General features: G+C 39.4%; 1 protein-coding gene across 2 annotated transcripts in view; it reads left to right on the forward strand.

The window, feature by feature from the left end:
* The window catches only part of NEK7 (NIMA related kinase 7), a 174,107-nt gene extending 156,329 nt beyond the window's left edge, over window positions 1-17,778 (forward strand). For both annotated transcript variants that reach the window (XM_088474075.1, XM_088474076.1), the window contains 2 exons: window positions 13,413-13,526; window positions 15,278-17,778. In XM_088474075.1, coding sequence (XP_088330201.1) covers window positions 13,413-13,526; window positions 15,278-15,388 — 225 coding nt within the window. In that variant the 3' untranslated portion in view covers window positions 15,389-17,778. The remainder of the gene's footprint in view (window positions 1-13,412; window positions 13,527-15,277) is intronic.
* The last annotated feature ends 2,064 nt before the right edge of the window (window positions 17,779-19,842 follow it).

Here is a 19,842-nt window from a genome sequence, read left to right on the forward strand (position 1 = left end):
GCCAACATATACGTAGTAAAGGTGCATACACACTAGACGATATTTTGCACGATTTGCCTGATTTTGTGCAAAATATGTCCAAATCATGAGTATCAACTCACGATAGCGATGCTCGTCCCCATGGGTCATCTTCAGATATTGACTACAGCAAGCAAAGATCTGCCAATCTCGTTAACAAGATTAAGGTCAGATCGTTTGTAAGATTGGACCGTTTATGCAATATATAATTTGTCGGGGAGTTTCCGGGGGAGTTCAAGGGAAATCGTGAGCAAAAAAAATTGTGGGTCCCAGGGACCCCTCACTTTAAAAAATTGGGGTCCTACTCCACTGTTTTTTGGTCCCATTACATATTAGGGGGGGGGGGTGAGGGCAGGCAGCAGTTTGGACAAAGCTGGGGGGAAGTTAGTTGGGATAGAGGGGGTTAAGGACAATCAGCAGTAGGGGTAGAGCTTGGGGGTAAAGGCATGGATAAGTTGTGGTAGAGCTAGATAAGGAGTTAGGATGGGCAGAGCTGGGGCAGGAAGGGATAAGTGCAGACCATAGTTGTGACATTGCTAGGGGCAGGTAGTGGCAGGGGTAGTAAGGACAAGGGTAAATTGCAGCTGGGTCAGTACTGTGGTAAGGAAGAGGTTAGGGGCAGGTAATACTAAGGGTAGGGAAGGGGTAAGGATAGATAGCAGCTGGGGCAAGGAGGAGGTTAGGGACAGGCAGTGCTGGGTGTAGGGAGGGGGCAAGTGTAGATAGCTGGGGCAATACTGGTGGCAAGAAGGTTAGGGACAGGCAATGCTGGGGGTAAGCAGGAGGTTAGGGACAGGCAGCACTGGGTGTAGGGAGGGGGCAAGTGTAGATAGCCGGGGCAGTACTGGTGGCAAGGAGGAGGTTAGGGATTGCTGGGTGTAGGGAGGGTACAAGAGTAGATAGCTGGGGCACTATTGGGGCTAAGGAGGAGGTTATGGACAGGCAGTGCCTGTGGGTAAGGAGGAGGTTAGGGACAGGCAGTGCTGGGGGTAAGGAGGAGTTTAGGGACAGGCAGTGCTGGGGATAAGGTGGGGGTTGCACACAGTTAGCAGTCAGGGTAAATGGGAAATACAGCTACACAGTTGGGAATAGTGAAGGCATGCACAGTTACATATTCAGGATTAGTAGGGGGGAGGGGGGCGCGCATAGTCGGCCAGTAATAATTGTAGGGGAAGGGCCACACAGCCGGCCAGTGAGTAAGTAACACCAGGGACAGGAGTCCTCACCTTTCAGGTGGCTCCTCTCCACCAGCACCGTCTTCACCTGTTTCTGCAGCACCAACAGTTCTGAAGTGTTCTGCACTGCGGCCGACACCTCTCCCACCCACAGCCAACAATTTCCCCGCCTGGGTCCGACATCCCCACAGACACCCTTCCTCCTTCCTTGGGTCCGAGATCCCCACTGAGGCACAGTGAAAGTAGAGGGGCTACGGCGGGAGCAGTGTGTGTGGGAGAGAGACCGGAGTATGGCTGAGTGAGACGGGGGCATAGGAGGAAGAGTGGCAGATTCTGTTTAACTGAAACTCTGAGAGGAGCGGACAGCACTCTGCAGAACGCGGACACAGAGGGAGGGGGAGCTGCAAGCAACGGGGATTCTGGGAGCAGTAGTTAGGAGAATGTGTCGGCGGCGATTGGTTGAGAAGCCGCTAGTGGTGATTGGATGCTGCAGTGCTACACATGACAAAGCGTGTCTTACAGGACCCGCTCAGTTTAGAAAACTGTGATCCCTGGTATCATCCACATTGAGATGATACTGAAGCACAAGGAATCTTATTAGTTTTGCAAGAGAAGTAGTATAAATAGAGAAGATCAGAGGGACTAGGAAAAAAACCTTATGGTACATGAACTGATGTAAATTAAAGCAAAAGTTACAGCAACATGGCTGTGGGTCTTGTAGTAAATACTATTAAAGAGCATTGCAGGGGTTTGTTCCCGGGGAGACCTGCTCATACGCAGTAGACGACTACTCACAACTGCACCATGAGAGATGTGGGGACCGCACTCAGCCCCCTCCTCTTTTAAGCCACCCCTGATTAATGAGTTGGTTTTATATGATATATACATGTATGCTGTCTTATCTTTCATAATGTATGTGCCTTCCAGCTAAGGGGTGTTTACATGATTTTGAGCATCATGCCTAAATTATTCTAATTATATTACTAAGTATAATTAACATGCTAAATAATTTGTCTATTCCCAAATTATGAATGACAGAGAAAATGCTGGTGATTAATGTTGCATATATGACATTAATGAAAAGCAGCCATTTTTTCTGAATAGCAGGGTTTTTTTTAAATACTCATCCTATATCAGTAGCACATCAAAGGTGTGTGCATAAATTATTAAAAGACTGTGTTAAATATTTGGGAAATGTCTTGCATATTTACTAACCTCAATCATCCAATTAAGTGTGTTTTTCAATAAAAGCACAGAGAATGTCCAAAAATGTTCTCTTTAATCACTTATACCCCTTTTCCACCTAAATTCCGGGTCTGACCCGGAGTTGGAACAAAGTTCCTATCCGGATCAGACCCGGAATTTTGCCGGCGCTGACTCGGGATATTCCCGAGTCAGCGCCGCTCACACCAGAGTCGGGTCTGCATAGACCCGGCTTTTGCGGAGTGAAAGTGGACGCTTGGAGATGACGTCATCTCCAAGCGCCACTGAAGCCGGACCAATCGGCCGGCTAGCAGCGCACTCCAGGTCATCGTGACCCGGAGTGCGCTGTTCCCATAGCAGGGTTTCACGGGCTAAGCCCGTGTTAAACCCTGCTAGTTACCTGGGTTGGATTGCCGGGTCACTCGACCCGGCGATCCAACTCTCTGCCCTTTTACACCAGGGAGCTGCCCGGGTTAACCCTTCAAAAACCCGGGTTTTAGCTCCGGTGTAAAAGGGGTATTAATGACCCAGAGTCATTGTATACCTCTGACTATATACAATTGTACCTCTTTGTGATGTTCCCAGTTGAATCGGGCACGACTGGCAACAATGTTGGCATGCTTTGCTGCCATTTATCTGTAATGGGCAGCTTTCTGGATGAAGTCAGAGGTGATGCAGTTTGAACATTTGTCTCCAAATGTTTAAACAGGGCATAGTTTTCCTACAAAATGGCGTAAGCATCTGAAGAACACAGCAACTTTTTTTGTAGTGTCTATGAAATTCTCAAAACCAATCTAACTTTTAATATCAGTTTGGGGGGGGTTCCATTTAATCAGTGTTTCTCAATTGTCATGATGCTTTGATACGCCTGCCACATAATCTGCCATATACATTTTTTTTATTGTGATTCAACAATGTTAAACCGTTCATTGTAGATAGACTTGGATCATAAGCAAGTATGAGTGTACTTAAAGCCAAGGCAAATTAAGTCTAGCAACAATTAAATATAGTTCACATATGAATCTTCAACTTTTTAGTATGACTTCTTTCACCACCAAATTCTCATGATATCCGCTTGATACCTGTACTCACAAATCTATCCCAACACATTGGACGGTTAACATATAAGAATTAACATCTGTTGTAAAATGTTCCAAACACTACTCACAAATCTTCCCTATAAGTTCCAAATTCTCAGCATCACTACATTAGTCCTTTTCTTCTTCATCTGCAAATTAGATATTAGTCTCTTATTGCCCATTGTATACTGTGTGCACACTCTCGCATTCTGGATCCCATTGAAGAATACTGCTCAGTACAGTTTGTAGAGCTATTGTGATGGTTGGAAGCATCGGAGGGCGGTGTCTGGCCCTAGAGCACCTGTTAGACATACCTGCGATATATATATATATATATATATATATATATATATATATATATACAGTACACATAGATATACATATCTATCTATCTGTGTATTACTGGTCTCTTTAAAAAGTGCTTGCATCTACAAGGTGGTAATATTTACAGTGCATCCGAAAAGTAGTCACAATGCTTCACTTTTTCCACATTTTGTTATGTTACAGCCTTATTCCAAAATGGAATAAATTCATTTTTGTCCTCATAATTCTACACACCATACCCCATAATGACAATGTGTAAAAAGTTCTTTTGAGATTTTTGCAAATTTAATAATAAAAAAAAAAACCCACTAAGAAATCACATGAACATAAGTATTCACGCCTTTGCCATGAAGTTAAAAATTGAGCTCACGTGCATCCTGTTTCCACTGATCATCCTTGAGATGTTCCTACAGGTTAATGGAGTCCACCTGTGGTAAATTCAGTTGATTGGACATGATTTTGAAAGGCATACACCTGTCTATATAAGGTCCCACACTTGACAGTGCATGTCAGGGCACAAACCAAGCATGAAGTCCAAGGAATTGTCTGTAGACCTCCGAGACAGGATTGTCTCAAGGCACAAATCTGGAGAAGGGTACAGATAAATATCTGCTGCTCTGAAGGTCCCAATAAGCACAGTGGTTTGCATCATCCATAAATGGAAGAAGTTCAGAACCACCAGGACTCTTCCTAGAGTTGGCCGGCCGTCTAAACTGAGTGATCGTGGAAGAAGGGCCAAAGTCAGGGTGGTGAACAAGAACCCGATGGTCACTCTGTCAGAGCTACAGCATTCCTCTATGGAGAGAAGGAGAACCTTCCAGAAGGACAACCATCTCTGCAGCAATCCACCAAACAGGCCTGTATGGTAGAGTGGCCAGACAGAAGCCACTCCTTAGTAAAAAGCACATGGAAGCCCGCCTGGAGTTTGCCAAAATGCACCTGAAGGACTCTCAGACCATGAGAAACAAAGATTGAACTCTTTGGCGTGAATGCCAGGCATTATGTTTTGGAGGACACCAGGCACCGCTCATTACCAGGCCAATACCATCCCTATAGTGAAGCATGGTGGTGGCAGCATCATGCTGTGGGGATGTTTTTCAGCGGCAGAAACTGGGAGACTAATCAGGATAGAGGGAAAGATGAATGCAGCAATGTACAGAGACATCCTGGATGAAAACCTGCTCCAGAGCGCTCTTGACCTCAGACTGGGGTGACGGTTCATCTTTCAGCAGGACAATGACCCTAAGCACACAGTCAAGATATCAAAGGAGTGGCTTCAGGACAACTCTGAATGACCTTGAGTGTCCCAACCAGAGCCCAGACTTGAATCCAATTGTACATCTCTGGAGACATCTGAAAATGGCTGTGCACCGACGCTTCAAATCAACCTGATGGAGCTTGAGAGGTGCTGCAAAAAGATAGATGTGCCAAGCTCATATTCAAAAAGACTTTAGGCTGTAATTGCTGCCAAAGGTGCATCAACAAAGTAAGTGAGCAATGGTTGTGAATACTTGTGTACATGTGATTTCTTAGGGTTTTTTTTATTTTTTATTATTATTAAATTTGCAAAAATCGTAAAAAAAAACTTTTTACACGTTGTCATTATGGGGTATTGTGTGTAGAATTTTGAGGACAAAAATGAATTTATTCCATTTTGAAATAAGGCTTTAACATGACAAAATGTAGAAAAAGTGAAGCATTATGAATACTTTCCGGATGCACTGTAACTTCCCAATTGTTCTCTAATTGACCTGTGTATTGGAGTGCCTCAGCTTTTAGGCTTACTTTAATCTTCACTAATTGCCCGTTCTTGCATGAAGACTTCAGCGCAGTTTAGGTTATTGTTTTGCTTAGATTACAACATTCTAGTACTATCTGATCTTTTTATTTCTAATTTAATAATGCATAATTTCCAATGTACAAGCTGGGTCACAATTTCCAAAATTGCACCTTGCACTTAAGCAAATGATGATACACCTTTAAAATATAAGAAATCCGTTTTTATTCTTCATGCAAAGATGGAATTAATGAGGATCAAAATGTCGAAGAAATTGCAAAGTGATTTCTGTGCAGTTAAATTAGGCCTAGTCATTCTTTGTTTTTAATTGATATGCAAACAAGATCAGCTCAATTACTATGAAGAAGAGTCGCTTAATACACAGACCTTTACATGCCAAAATAGGTATTACATGCTATTTTTTCCCTTTGTCTTATTGTTAAGCACAGCAAGTGGATTCTTGACAAGGTTGTAAGTTGGTGGCTTTTCAACACAGCATGGGGAGAGAAAGCAAAAGAGAGGGAGAAAGACTGCCACCAGCCTTAAAGACAGTGGGATCCTGTCCTTCCAAGACACCCCAGGAATACTAATCAGGCCGCGAGGTCAGGAGAGCAAGTCAATCATTCCCCAGGATCGGCTCAGTGTGCAAGATCAAATTAGCCTGAAAAATTCAGCTGCCGAGAGGAGAAATAAAAGGGGGGGATGAGGTGGAGAGGAGGGAGGGGGCAGATAGAGGGAGAGAGCAGCTGTCAGAGAGAAGTCGGGAAGATACACTAATGAAGCAGATGAATAGTGCATAAAGCTTCAAAATAAAAACAGGACAGTTGACATTTTTCATCTGTCAAAGCAGGAGATGCATGAAAATATACTAGTCGCGGTTGGCTCCTCCAGGGGACGTTCTGCGTGTTATTTTATTTTTTTATTTTTTTTCCCCTTCCCACCTACAACGTGTGACATTAACCTGTTCACTGACAGAAGCACCCTGTGAGGCATTACTTGGCAGAGGGATTTCGGGAATTTCAAGTGAGCGATAGTAAAGGATAACATTTAATGTGCTGCAATAGCCAGCAGTATGGGAACATGTCTTAATAGTTAATGTTTCTTTAATATAAAAATAGCAGATTCAAGCTTGTTTTCATGGTTGTGGGGTTATTTAATTGTATTTAAAACCATAATTCTTTGCATTTCTAAATTTCATTGTAGGAATGAATTCCATAAAGAATTTGGCAACAAGGCCAGCTGTCATTCCTGGTCTATACCATAATTAAAGGTTGCTTGGTCATTTAGATTTATTCCTAGCTGTATAATAACAAGCTACATAGGGAACATTGGTTTTTGTTTACATTATATGTAGTTTTTTTTATTTTTTTTCACTCCTTAGTAAATCTTTGTTTTTGTTTAATTTTTTTTGAGACTCACAATAAGCTTATCAGATGACTATTGCTTTTCTTGCTGAAACTAGCACCTGTAAATTGCAATATGAAATTATGGTTTCTGTAAAGTAAGTTTGGTAGAGTCATAGGATGTTGACCATCTCTTTAATATTCATAAATAGTATGTATTTTTAAACATTTTTACTAGTAAAACCGCATTCAGCAGCATAGTGACATATACTGTAAAGACATTACTGAAACTAAAGATTTGTGCGACCAAGAATGCTTAATTATGAACAACTTTTAGGTTTTTTATTTTTGCAAATCCCTTGCTTGGACTGCCTCTAATATATACGGCAAAGTGTGTGAGCTGAACACTATATGTAGACAGTCATTTGGCTTTTAATACAGTGACCAAGTATAGCATTTCTTAATTGTATAGTGGTACAATAAATAAAACACATTATTATGTCATCTCATTTCAGCATATGTAAAACTTAGAAAAATATCTTGTACATAAAATATTATATGTATATAAATAAGATTTCAAGTTAAGACATTTGACTTCCCCTATTACTCGGATGTTTTCTACACCGACTAGTGCAGCACTATCCAAGTATCTACAGTGACTAGGAAGATCGGGAAATGGGAGAGTATAGAGCCAAAATGTATAGGTACAGCACAATAATACTACTGTAACAAATTGGAGGAGAGTCCCTTTTCTTGTACATAATATAAACGTTTGTTCAATTACACTAGTTTATTTAAATCACCTTAAACTTTTGAAACCTTTAATTATTTCCAATAGCACAATTTTGTATTGAATGAGGACCATAATCTTGCATCTAGATAAACTAATGCAGCAATGGCAAATATGCTGCTTGGAATAGGCCCTTAATGTTTCTGTTCATATTTAAACGTAATCCTCCATCGGCATCATTGTGATCTGTAATTGCTTTTTATACCACAAGATTTGTTACGTTTTCAGAGAAAAAAAAAATTCTAACTATTTCTCTGTGTGAACTTGTGTCTGAAAGAACTTATGGGTAAAGTATATATACATTAAAAATAAATTCCATAAACTTCCATTGCATTCAAAATGGAACTAAAGAATCCCTTAAGTAAAGACTTCTTGATGACTATTGCATTTTTATCTCCTTCTAATTTTTTTATTGTTTCTTGGTTTAGTGTTAAAATTGGTTTTCTGTTTTTCTTTTAGTCTTCCTCCAACTACTGTTGTTACTTTAATACAATGATTTGGTGGTATTTTATTCTATGACATCTGCCACTTTGTAAAGCCTTATAAGCTTAAACTAGACTACAGCTATGGCCAAAAGTTTTGAGAATGACACAAGTATTAGTTTTCACAAAGTCTTCTGCTTTAGTTTTTATGATGGCAATTTGAATACACTCCAGAATGTCATGAAGAGTGATCAGATGAATTGCAATTAATTGCAAAGTCCCTTTTTGCCATGCCAATGAACTTAATCCAAAAACAACATTTCCACTGCATTTCAGCCCTGCCACAAAGGGACCAGCTGACATGTAAGTGATTCTCTCGTTAACACAGGTGAGCATGTTGATGAGGACAAGGTTGGAGATCACTATGTTATGCTGATTGAGTTAGAATAACAGACTTGAAGCTTTAAAAGGAGGGTGGAGCTTGAAATAATTGTTCTTCCTCTGTTAACCTTGGTTACCTGCAAGGAAACACGTGCAGTCATCATTGCTTTGCACAAAAAGGGCTTCACAGGCAAGGATATTGCTGCTAGTAAGATTGCACCTAAATCAACCATTTATCAGATCCTCAAGAACTTCAAGGAGAGAGATTCAATAGTTTGAAGAAGGCTTCAGGGCGCCCAGGAATGTCCAGCAAGTGCCAGGGCCATCTCCTAAAGTTGATTCAGCTGCAGGATCGGGGCACCACCAGTGCAGAGCTTGCTCAGTAATGGCAGCAGGCAGGTGTGAGTGCATCTTCATGCACAGTAAAGCGAAGACTTTTCGAGGATGGCCTGGTGTCAAGAAGGGCAGCAAAGTAGCCACTTCTCTCCAGGAAAAACATCAGGGACAGACCGATATTCTGCAAAAAGTACAGGGATTGGACTGCTGAGTAAAGGGGTAAAGTTTTTTTTCTCTGAATCTGCTATCAGATTGTTTGGGGCATCTGGAAAAACGCTTGTCCGGAGAAGGAAAGGTGAGTACTACCATCAGTCCAGTGTCATGCCAACAGCAAAGCATCCTGAGACCATTCATGTGTGGGGTTGCTTCTCAGCCAAGGGAGTGGGCTCACTCACAATTTTGACTAATCCCATTGAGAACTTGTGGTCAATCCTCAAGAGGCGGGTGGACAAACAAAAAGCCATAAATTGTGACAAACTCCAAGCATTGATTAGGAAAGAATGGGCAGCCATCAGTCAGTATGTGGCCTAGAAGTTGATTGACAGCATGCCAGGACGAATTGCAGAGGTCTTGAAAAAGAAGGGTCAACACTGCAAATATTGACTCTTTACATAAACGTAATGTACTTGTCAATAAAAGCCTTTGACACTTATGAAATGCTTGTAATTTTAAATCAGTATACCATAGTAACATCTGCCAAAAAGGTCTAAAAACACTGAAGCAGCAAACTTTGTGAAAACCAAAACTTGTGCCATTCTCAAAACTTTTGGCCATGGCTGTAGAGCCTCATGCACACTAGACCATGTGTGTATGCAGCAACATCATCAGCGGCAGGCCCAGCTGGGGTGCTGGCATCGGCAAGTGTGTACACACTTGCCGATACCAACCAGCGGGGGGGGGGTATGGTGAAGGGTAGCGGGCCATGCTGCTTCTAGCAGCATGGCATCGCTCACGATATCCCCAGATTAGGCTGCATGTACAGCTGACTGAGGACATCGTTAACGACCCACGAGAGTGTGCAGCGTTGGTCGTTTAGAGCATACACACTTGGCGATATGAGCTATATGTCGTTGAACTATATCATCGTTCAGTTTTATTGTCTAGTGTGTATTCCCCTTAAGTGGAATGAAGCATATATAGAGATTTCTATGAAGCCTACTGTTGTGTATTTATAGGCACCAGGAGCAGAAGATTGCAGAATTTTTAATCCCTACCCACATTATGTAAACCACTATAAATCTAACTAAGACATTAGTAACACACTGTAAAACTGTTTTTTTTTTTTTTTACTTAACAGTACTACATGTACATGCTCCCCATGTGCCTATTTATCTGCCAGTAATGTAAGTAGTCATCTACTGTATTTAAGTACTACGTGCCAACTTTAAAAAATAAAATCATCCAGGAGTGTGCGTATCACCACAATGGCATCATTGTTACCTCATCACCCACTGTTCAAAGTTGCAATTCACACCAATGTACCGCAATAGCCGGGGCCACAATGACACGATTCATTGTGAACATTCTGAAAGAGTTGGTAAGTATAAGTAAGCAATGACTAGTCCTCTTACATAAGTGGTGTTCTTGGCTTACCTACAGCAAGTAATGTGCATACCTGTTGAAGATAAATGGTATCTGTGTCCTTTGCTGTTTTGATACAACTTTTGAACTGTATCACACACCAAGGGTCAATTAGAGGGGAAAAGTGCAATTTGGAGATCACTTTCCGTGGATTCGGACTTTCCGCCTGTTTTCGAAGTATCTCCACATTCAATTCCAAGACGATTTTGCCTAAGCGGAAAGTCAATGCATTGTAATAGGCGGAAAAGTATCTCCTATGAATAGATGGTGAAAAAAAGTGCAAAATCGTTATTTTGGGGAAACTAGTTAGAACCCTTGGTACAACCCCCCAAAGGACAAACAACTAAAAAAATTTAAAAAAATTGCCTCAGAACACCCCAAAAGTACTTTCGTTTTGGGGTAAAAAGTGGGGGGACAACTATAAAAACTAACCCCTCTGCAACTGATACTTACCATTCTCTTGTGTCCTTGCGATCGGGATGCAGTCTGCTGGCAGGGATCTTAACCGCATCCAGGCTTGCTTTAGGCAGCTTGGTAAAAAGTGTTGAGAAATATTTGATGTCCCATGAAATTAGTTTATTGTAAAGTAATAAACTAACATGGAAGCCAGCAAAGTGCTAGCTATTGCACATTTGCAGTTGTTGCCATGAAAGCTTATTTTTAAACTGGTTTCAGTGGAGGCGAGAAATGTGACCATCTAAGGAGAATTAACCCATTGGTCGCTGGGTAATTTGTCACCCCTGTGCTGAGCCTATTTTGGCATTTTTCTGAACTGGTCACATTACAAAATCATTCTCTGTAATGTTTTCATGTGCAATAGCAATATAAACTATACCATGTCTTGTTTTTTTTCAGAAAACAGATTTTTCTAACATGACACAAGTTACCCAAAATGTCTGAAAGTGTGTGTTTTGATTTTGTTTTTTTTTATTGAAATTGCAACGAAGTGACCTAAATGCAAATGTGTGTATAGTATATTTATATGTCTTTATAATGGCCACCAAAAAATAATGGTGTTTCTTTCGTAACCCTTCTGAAACTAAAGTCAAAGTCAGGCTTCTACACACAGGTTTTCCTGCAATCTACACTTGAAAAGTCTAATGCATTTTTTTGTGTTTTTGCCATCTTGAATTCAATGCTTAAAATGTGTTGGAATAATATGATGGTCCTATTTGGCATACCATTTGAAAAACTAGAAAACCTACTGCTTTAAATGAGGTGATCGCTGTCTTTATTTGACACAAGATGCGCATTAGAATTTCCCCCATCTCTGGAATATTTAATATTTTCTATAGTGTTGGATGTAATTGTCTGTTGAATAATAACAAAGGGGCGTATTGTGTGAAAGAGGAACTCCCCTCTTTCAAATGATTCTTAGTTCCTAGTACGTACATGACAGAATGGAGGGGATAGGACAATTCAAGTGCCTTCCCATATCTCAGGAAAAGTTAATGTTTTTTTTAATGCAGTTTATTGTCTTCATGAAGTGGAGATCTTCCCCAATCCATGGACTTCAAAACTGTTTTCTTAGTGTAGTAAACTTCTGTCTGGTGATAACACCAGACAATGTCCCCCTCAGCAGCTGGCCATACTATAAGCTGCGCGCTGAAAAGGGGTACATTTGTCCCTCTCAGCAGCTGACCTTGGCCCCTCAAACAAGCACGGGCCAGGGTAATTAGTACCCACCCCCCTCTTGGCGCCCCTAGCCAGAATGTAGGAGATAGGGGAGTCCCCATCCTCTACACTTCAGGGTTTTTTTTCTGTAATGCAGGGTGAACCCTGCCCCCTTTTGACAGCGGTGACAAAGTTGCAATCCAACCTCCTCCCCTGCTCCACCCTAGGTATAATTAGTGATGGAGGCTATATGTACTTTAAATATGCTGAAGCGGAGACTCCCTCATCCTAAGCACTGAAGGGATACAAAAAATATTTTAAAGAAAAACTCTTTATTATAGCTTACCCTACTTTTACTATACTCACAAGTATTGGGCTGTTGGCATCTCGGTGTTCGGATGCCGGCGGTCAAGATACTGGCAGCAGTCAGAAGCCCGGCTCTAGAATCCAGACCGCTGACACCCCAAATGTAAGTATTGGAGTTAGAGGGAGGTTTAGGGTTAGGCACTAGGGGGAGGGTTAGGGTTAGGCAGCGGTAGAGAGGGTTAGGCGTAGGCTGCGGGAAAGGTGGGGGGAGGGTTAGAGTTAGGATAATTACCTAAACTTGGCTGGATTCTTACTGACGGGATGCTGCTGTCGGTATTCTGACCACCAGCATCCCAGCCGCCGGGATCCTGTACCCAACCCCGCCACTCTGAGTCACTCTGGTTTCTGCTGTGCTTCTTCCTTAGTATGTAAGATCTCTCTTGAGCAGGGCCCTGCTTTTCCCATTTTCTGGCTCTGTGGAGCAATTTGGCGTCTTACAAATATATGATGGTGATAATAATTTACTTGGATCTTAAAATCTTTTACCAAAGTACGGGTGTGGATTTATTTGGCTTGATTGGTACCTTGAACACCTAAACATTCAAATATGTTATGCAGTATTTTGCTTGTAGAACATTAAGTGACTAAATAAATAAACAAATAAGTGACTTGTCCACAGAGTGAGGAAAGCGCCACATTGTGGCAGGTTTTTACATTTGATGCAGTTAATTACCATGCTTATCAATTTTATTTGAAAAATACTTGAACAGTGTTAGAAATAATATCCATGACGATTGAAGAAACTAAAAAGTGAATAACAAGTTGAGACTACATAAATTATAATATCCGTTATAGAATTGGCCTGCATATTAATGTTTACAATACTGACGTGCAAAATAAAGTGACACCATTCTAAGCCGCTGTCATTTCATTATCATTATTTGATAATTTTAGTAGTTTGTTATTGTTTGCATAGTATGGTTTCTTAACTCATGGAGGCAAAATGGCAGCTTGCAAACCGGTTAGAATTTTTAATGTTAAATGTGCTTCTCTTTCATTTCAGATGGCGGCCTTACAAAGTCCATTCTATGGAGACAAAATGAACCTGTACTCTTTGTGTAAGAAGATAGAGCAATGTGACTATCCGCCTCTACCGTCTGATCACTATTCAGAGGAGGTATGTTGCTAGTTGCCCTTCTATGATGCTAATCATCAAGTAGGCCAAAGTCACTCACTAACAATGGTCCAGTCTTTTAGAGCTCTCATATTGCTAAGTTATAGATGCTCCTTTTTCCAAATCTCAGAAAGTTGGTGTCTAAAGCAAAATAATTTACTACCAGAGTCCCAGGAGAAGAAATTATCTGATCCATATGATAAATGATGTGATCTCCTTGGATTACACAACTTTTTTGAATGAACATTAATTGATACCCTGCATGACCCACTAAGATTTAAATTAATTTTTTCCATGTTTTCTTATGTCTATATTATCGCACAACATCTAACAGGCTGATTTTTTCTTTTACCTGCTTAATATGAATACCTCACAGTCTGCTGTACCTTTCTCCACATCACATTAAATAACACGCTCAACTAGCTTGCTTTTCTATATATTTTCATCTTCATTCTATAATCCCTTACCTGTGTGAGTGTGTGTGTGCACAAATCCACTTGTATGTATAAATACTGATCTAACTATTTTGCATGTCTGCTTAAGAAGTGAAAATTCTTCAACATGTGAGCATATATTATTTTTCACACTTCTAAAACCATGTACATCCATAAGTGTCTAAACATAGTGACCATACACATAGGATTTTTGTTCCAGTCTCTCCGTATGCACTAATGTACAATAATGGTATGAATGTCAGGGGCAGCCTTTTGTTCTGACACTCACATTATCTCCTCCTTCCCTTTCCTTCTCTATCTCTCTCTACCCCCTCCCTTGCACATGAATATTTCACATATCTGCATCCTCATCGCCTATTCTCCTTGACTAATTTTCAGACTGTCCGCATTTGCATTTCACATGGTTGCTTATTAGGAAGGTACAGGGATGCTCCAGGATGGCAGTTGCTATGGCGACCTGCAGGGGGATTATAATGAGGGTACCACTCAGCGGAGCGGCTGTGCCGGTCCTGCCTGCAGGGCTGCGATTCTGCAGCTAAGTGTGAATCCGGAGTCACAGCCCAGGGGCACAAATAAAAAATAAACTATGCCCTACAGAGAATCTCCCAGTTAGAGAGCGAACAATAGATTTTTATTTTTTGCAAAATTTTCAGTTAAAGCTTCAGCTAGATAAACACTTACCTTAAGTTAACTCCTTCACTGCGGTTATCCTTAGTGCACTTTTAGCACTCTATCAGTTATATAGCTTTTGATGGAAAAGGTATTTAAGGTAAACAGTAAACCAAAGGTGGCTAGTGTCTGCAGGGAAGAGTATTATCTAATGAGTTTTGTGGTGTTCTACTATCTAGAATGAAAACGATAAATTTAATTAGAATGCTATCTATGGAATTAATGATTTTAACTTTTGTAAACTTGTATTGTAAGCTATACAGCCTGATCACTACCATACCTACTTCCATTACAGTGAATTGTCAGAAATTAATGTTGTATAGTCCTTAAAAAGAGCATAGTGATCTGCATTGAACTACAGTATATGTTTAGTACAGGATGAATATCCAAAAGTGAAAGGGCAAGTAAGTATGATCCCTGATCATAAGATTTAGTATATTGGGAGAGGAAATTATGAGAAAGTGCCAGGTTTCTGTATTTATGATCATTTCAAATAACATTTGTTATATATTTATGTATTTTGGAAGACTGCCTATATTCACCATGAAGAGTGTGTTTTTTTTATTTTGCTATACTTCTACTAAGAATAAACTATTAACAAGTTGTCTTTCTTTTGTTTATTCAACAAAGCTGCGTATGTTGGTGAATACCTGCATAAATCCAGACCCCGAGAAGAGACCAGATGTAACCTATGTGTACGAGGTTGCTAAGCGTATGCATGCCTTGACCGCCACCAGCTAGATTAGAGGTTGCTCCAGGACTCCCACCCTACGTCCACCATTTTCAAGAATTCTTACAGTATACCTAGCAGAAGTGGGCAAGTTTCCAGCGCTCCTCAGCTACCTTAGAGGGTCTGCGGTACATTTCTGACCCCATCAGTTTTTGGAAGCAATGCAGATCTTTTCAAGTCATCAAGTGGGGTAGAACTTGCACTTCCAAGACCTAGTCCTCATACTGCAATCACTATTTTATGTCAGCAGTATGATTGCAGTAGATCAGTGGTGGCTATCTCTAATCCGTTTACAAAACCTGTCTCTCATGCTTTCAGGAGTATAATAATGAGAGATGTTGTTTTTTTGTTTTTTTTTCAGATGTAGATTAGCAAATGAAAGGTCTGCACAGGGAGGGGGCATAATAAATAAATCCGCAATTACATCTTAAGATAAGAGATTCAGTGTGCCTCCATAGCACCTGAGACTATAGAAGGTTTTTGCAGGTTACAGGAATGTATAGGTATATTGATACTCTCATCAAAATTAAATGTATGGCAAATCACATAAATCACGGCCTTATGTTGCCTGTGAACAGGACTGGTCACTTAACCCTGGGTGGGCCAATAGCGCCTTTCACATTAACCCTTTCATTACCAGGCTGCTCGTTTGCGCTTATTCATGGTAATGAAAGAGGTATTTTGTGCCTTTTTTTTATTATTAAATATAAAGTTAGACTTTAGCGCAATGCAATGTTTTATTTTGCTTTTTTTCCTCCAATATATAAATATATATATTTTTACGTGTAAAATAATCAAATTAATATTTTGGTGTATTCTACCACAGCAGTAAAATATATCTTCAAAGTCAGATTTCTGTGATATCAATTCATCTGTATATTTTGTACTAACTGTTCTGTATTCAACATCTCCTAAGTGAGAAAATTACCCTGCTGACAAGTTCTGCTTCTGCTTATATATGCCGGATACCCGCTTAATTTTTTGTAACTTAAGAATTGTTTTTACTTTAAGACAAAATAGCGAATAGGACCAAAATCAAGAATTGGCTGGAATATTTTACCAGTACATGCCTTCAAAACATATCTAATTGTGTATTAGCCAGTAAAGTATCCTTGTTGCAGAATAACTCATGCAATAAAAATCAGGAGTTGTCGAGTTTCCATAGACGTACAGAATAATTAATGCACTTTCCATAGCATTTGAACATTTTTTATTATGCTAAGCATTCACTGATATTTTAATAATGCCACATATACAGCTTTTAATTCTATTTTTGTGTTGTAAATTTTTAATTTTAATAGATGGACAAAGATACTTGCATTCTCACTAGGTGCCTTTATGTGCTTTTTTTATTTAAATGTTTTTTGTTTTTAAATACTGTATTTTTTTGCACAGATTTTAAAATTGGCAATCTAAATTATACATGGAAATTTATTGAAAAACTATAGATTTTGTTAAAATCAGTTATGCAATACAATTTTTATAATCCAAAGTAATATTTTTCTTAATTTGATACTATTTGACTAAATCATTGGTTTAAACTTTAAAGCTGTGGCACTGTAATAAATCCAGCTTACTTCTAGTGTTTTGCACATTGGCTTTTATCAGCTATTAGTTATAAAGATATTTTAAGGAATTTTAGGGTTATTTCTTTTGTAAATCTAGTTATAACCTTTTTATGCTGGATTAAATATTTGATGTGCTGTCGCTTCTATACATGGGCTCCATTCTGATGGCAAGTAATGGCCATTCACTGTTTTCTGTGGCCACAAAATGTGAAGATATGTGTCATTGGTCCACTAGACAATTTTTCTTTCTTATCCCATTATACATCCAATTTTTCTAATTATTTCTTAACTTTTTAGTTCTTTTTACTTTCAATTCTAGTAAAAATACCAATACCTGTATATACAATATGTCATGGCCCTAAAGGCAAACTTTATAATTTTGCTAAAAATCAGATTGTTTGTATTTAGAATTATTTTGTGTGTTCGTCTAGCCCTCCCCTGCTCCCTATATGTGTAAAGTATTTTTGTGAGGGCCTATCCATTCTGTTTCACTGCTAGGAAGATTTGCGGCAAATCTCCGTCCCCACTGACTGTAAAGAGGTTGAATATTGGCTTGTACATACAGTAATAAGGATGTCACTGCTCACCTTGCATATTTATTTGAATTCTTGCATTATCTGCTTTTTTGTAGAATGCATATCTTGAGATTATATCACTGCATAGTACAATAATTGTTTTTTGTGCCTTATGTTTAAATCATGCTGTAAACTTTTTACAATGTATGCCTGGTTATATACAGAAAGTGTTACAAACCCTTAAGACAGAGAATAATTTAACTTGTTATGCAATCTTACATCCAATGGAATAAAAATATGAGTTTCTAAGGTAAATAATTTATGTGGTTGTAATCAAGTTTCTAGTTATCTATTAGGACCAATACATGTTAACCACATTCATGCATTCTTTTAAACGTAGACACTTAAGCAGAGGCTCTAAGTGGTGCAGGCACAGTTTTTACGGAGCTGTAGGATGAGTTTTTGGATGTGTTTGAAACAATAGAAATTTTAAAGACTTGTAGAAAATAGTTGCTTAGAACATTGGAAATCTCTTTGGGAGGAATCACTGTAGATAATATAAAAATAAATGTAGCTAAGGTGCTCTTTCTAATCTCAATATTGAACAGAACAATGTTGCCCTACAATATAGATCCTCACCTGGAGGTTGCATTACACTAGTCCCAGTCTGATTCTTAGATTTAAAATGTGGGTTTGGCATCGATTTTCATCTACTTTTAAATCAATCAAAATCGATTTAAAATCAACCTTTAGTAATTATACCCCTGTATGTCTAAGGACACCTTATTCCATCTGACGTCACTCCATGGATACTTATCCCCTTTTCTCAAATCAAAATGATCACAATATATGCTGGAATTAACACGTGTGTGTGTGTGTGTGTGTGTGTATGTGTATATATATATATATATATATATATATATATATATACACGTGTGTGTTTATATATCTATATAAAAAGTGAGAAAGTATTTTTGTCCTTTATGCACGGCCAGAGTTTTGTACCTAGCTCAACAAAATTTGGCATGGTGGTGTAGATTGACCAGCATTAGGTTTTTGGCTTTGTTTGCAGTTCATCAGGTCCATGAATGTCTACAAGGTGCCCACCAAGTAGGCCATGGAGTCTCTGATTTGAAATTTTTGTTTAAGCAAGTTCGTGCCTAAAACTGCACTGATCTGAAGGCACAGGCTGATATTTAATACAAAAAAGTGGTTGCTCATATCAACTTAATGGTTTTGTAAAGGGAGGGTTTTACTCTAAACTACAGGGAAAAAAAGGTTTTCCTCCAGCATACTGCAAAAAGACCAGAATGGCTTGAATACTACATGGTAACAGAAATTCAGAGGTCTTTGATGCATATGTTTGCAAATCTGGTTAAGCGCTGGACCGTGTCAAGGCTCTATACCAGCGTCCCTAATGCTACATAATAATAGCACCCACTCTGGGTCTTAATTGTATACTGTTGTGCCACATAACAGCACATACATAAATATATTTAAGCTGATATGTACCAGTAGGGGACAGGCAGATCTTCAACAGAGGAGCAGTGAGTCAGAGGATCAACTGTCACACTGCACCTGCACTGATGGTTACTAATTTTCTCCAAGCACATTTTCATATGCCATGGTCTGTGCATTATTCAACTGAATTTCTATACAGCCAGGAACCATCAGGGATGCTTCTGCACCAATCATTCTGCTTAGAAACCTGGATGCTCCAAAGCTTTGCAATGATACAAGACTTTGCATAAAAACTCTCAAAGCCTATGTCACTGAAGCCACTATCGTAACAGGATGTGTTCAATGTAAAAAAAAAGAAGGCTGCAGATGTACTTCAAGGTCCATTCTTCAACCCGGGCAATGCTGGGTATCCCAGCTAGTGTGTGTGTATATATGTAAATATATATATTTATACCGATTACCTTTATCCTGCGCTAGATAATTTAATAAGCAGAAATATTTGTATAAATGTGATAGAATTAAAACTTTATTACATAAGCAGCTCCTTATGTTGTATGTATGCTTCTAGTGAGAACTAGAACCATACATACAAAACTGAGAGGGCACTCAAATTATTTCCAAAAGATATAACACACTTTTTTCGACTGTTACATTCAGAAATACCAATAAGTATGCTTATCTAAAGTATCACAAGTAGACTCCCCATACAAAGATGTCTCCAAAGGGCCATTGTGGATGGATAGTCTTAACAATATATATATATTATATATATATATATATATATATATATATGCACACCAGAAGCACAAAGAACAGCATTCAGGGTCCATATACAGATGTGTCCTCCGTTGTTGCTGCAGTCGCTTTAAACAGCACTTCTTGTTACACCTAATCCCATGCGATTTTACTCATGCCAAGCGT

This window comes from Taudactylus pleione, unplaced genomic scaffold, assembly GCF_031769625.1.
Source record: "Taudactylus pleione unplaced genomic scaffold, aTauple2 ptg000146l, whole genome shotgun sequence".
In the NCBI taxonomy this organism is placed as follows: Eukaryota; Metazoa; Chordata; class Amphibia; order Anura; family Myobatrachidae; genus Taudactylus; species Taudactylus pleione.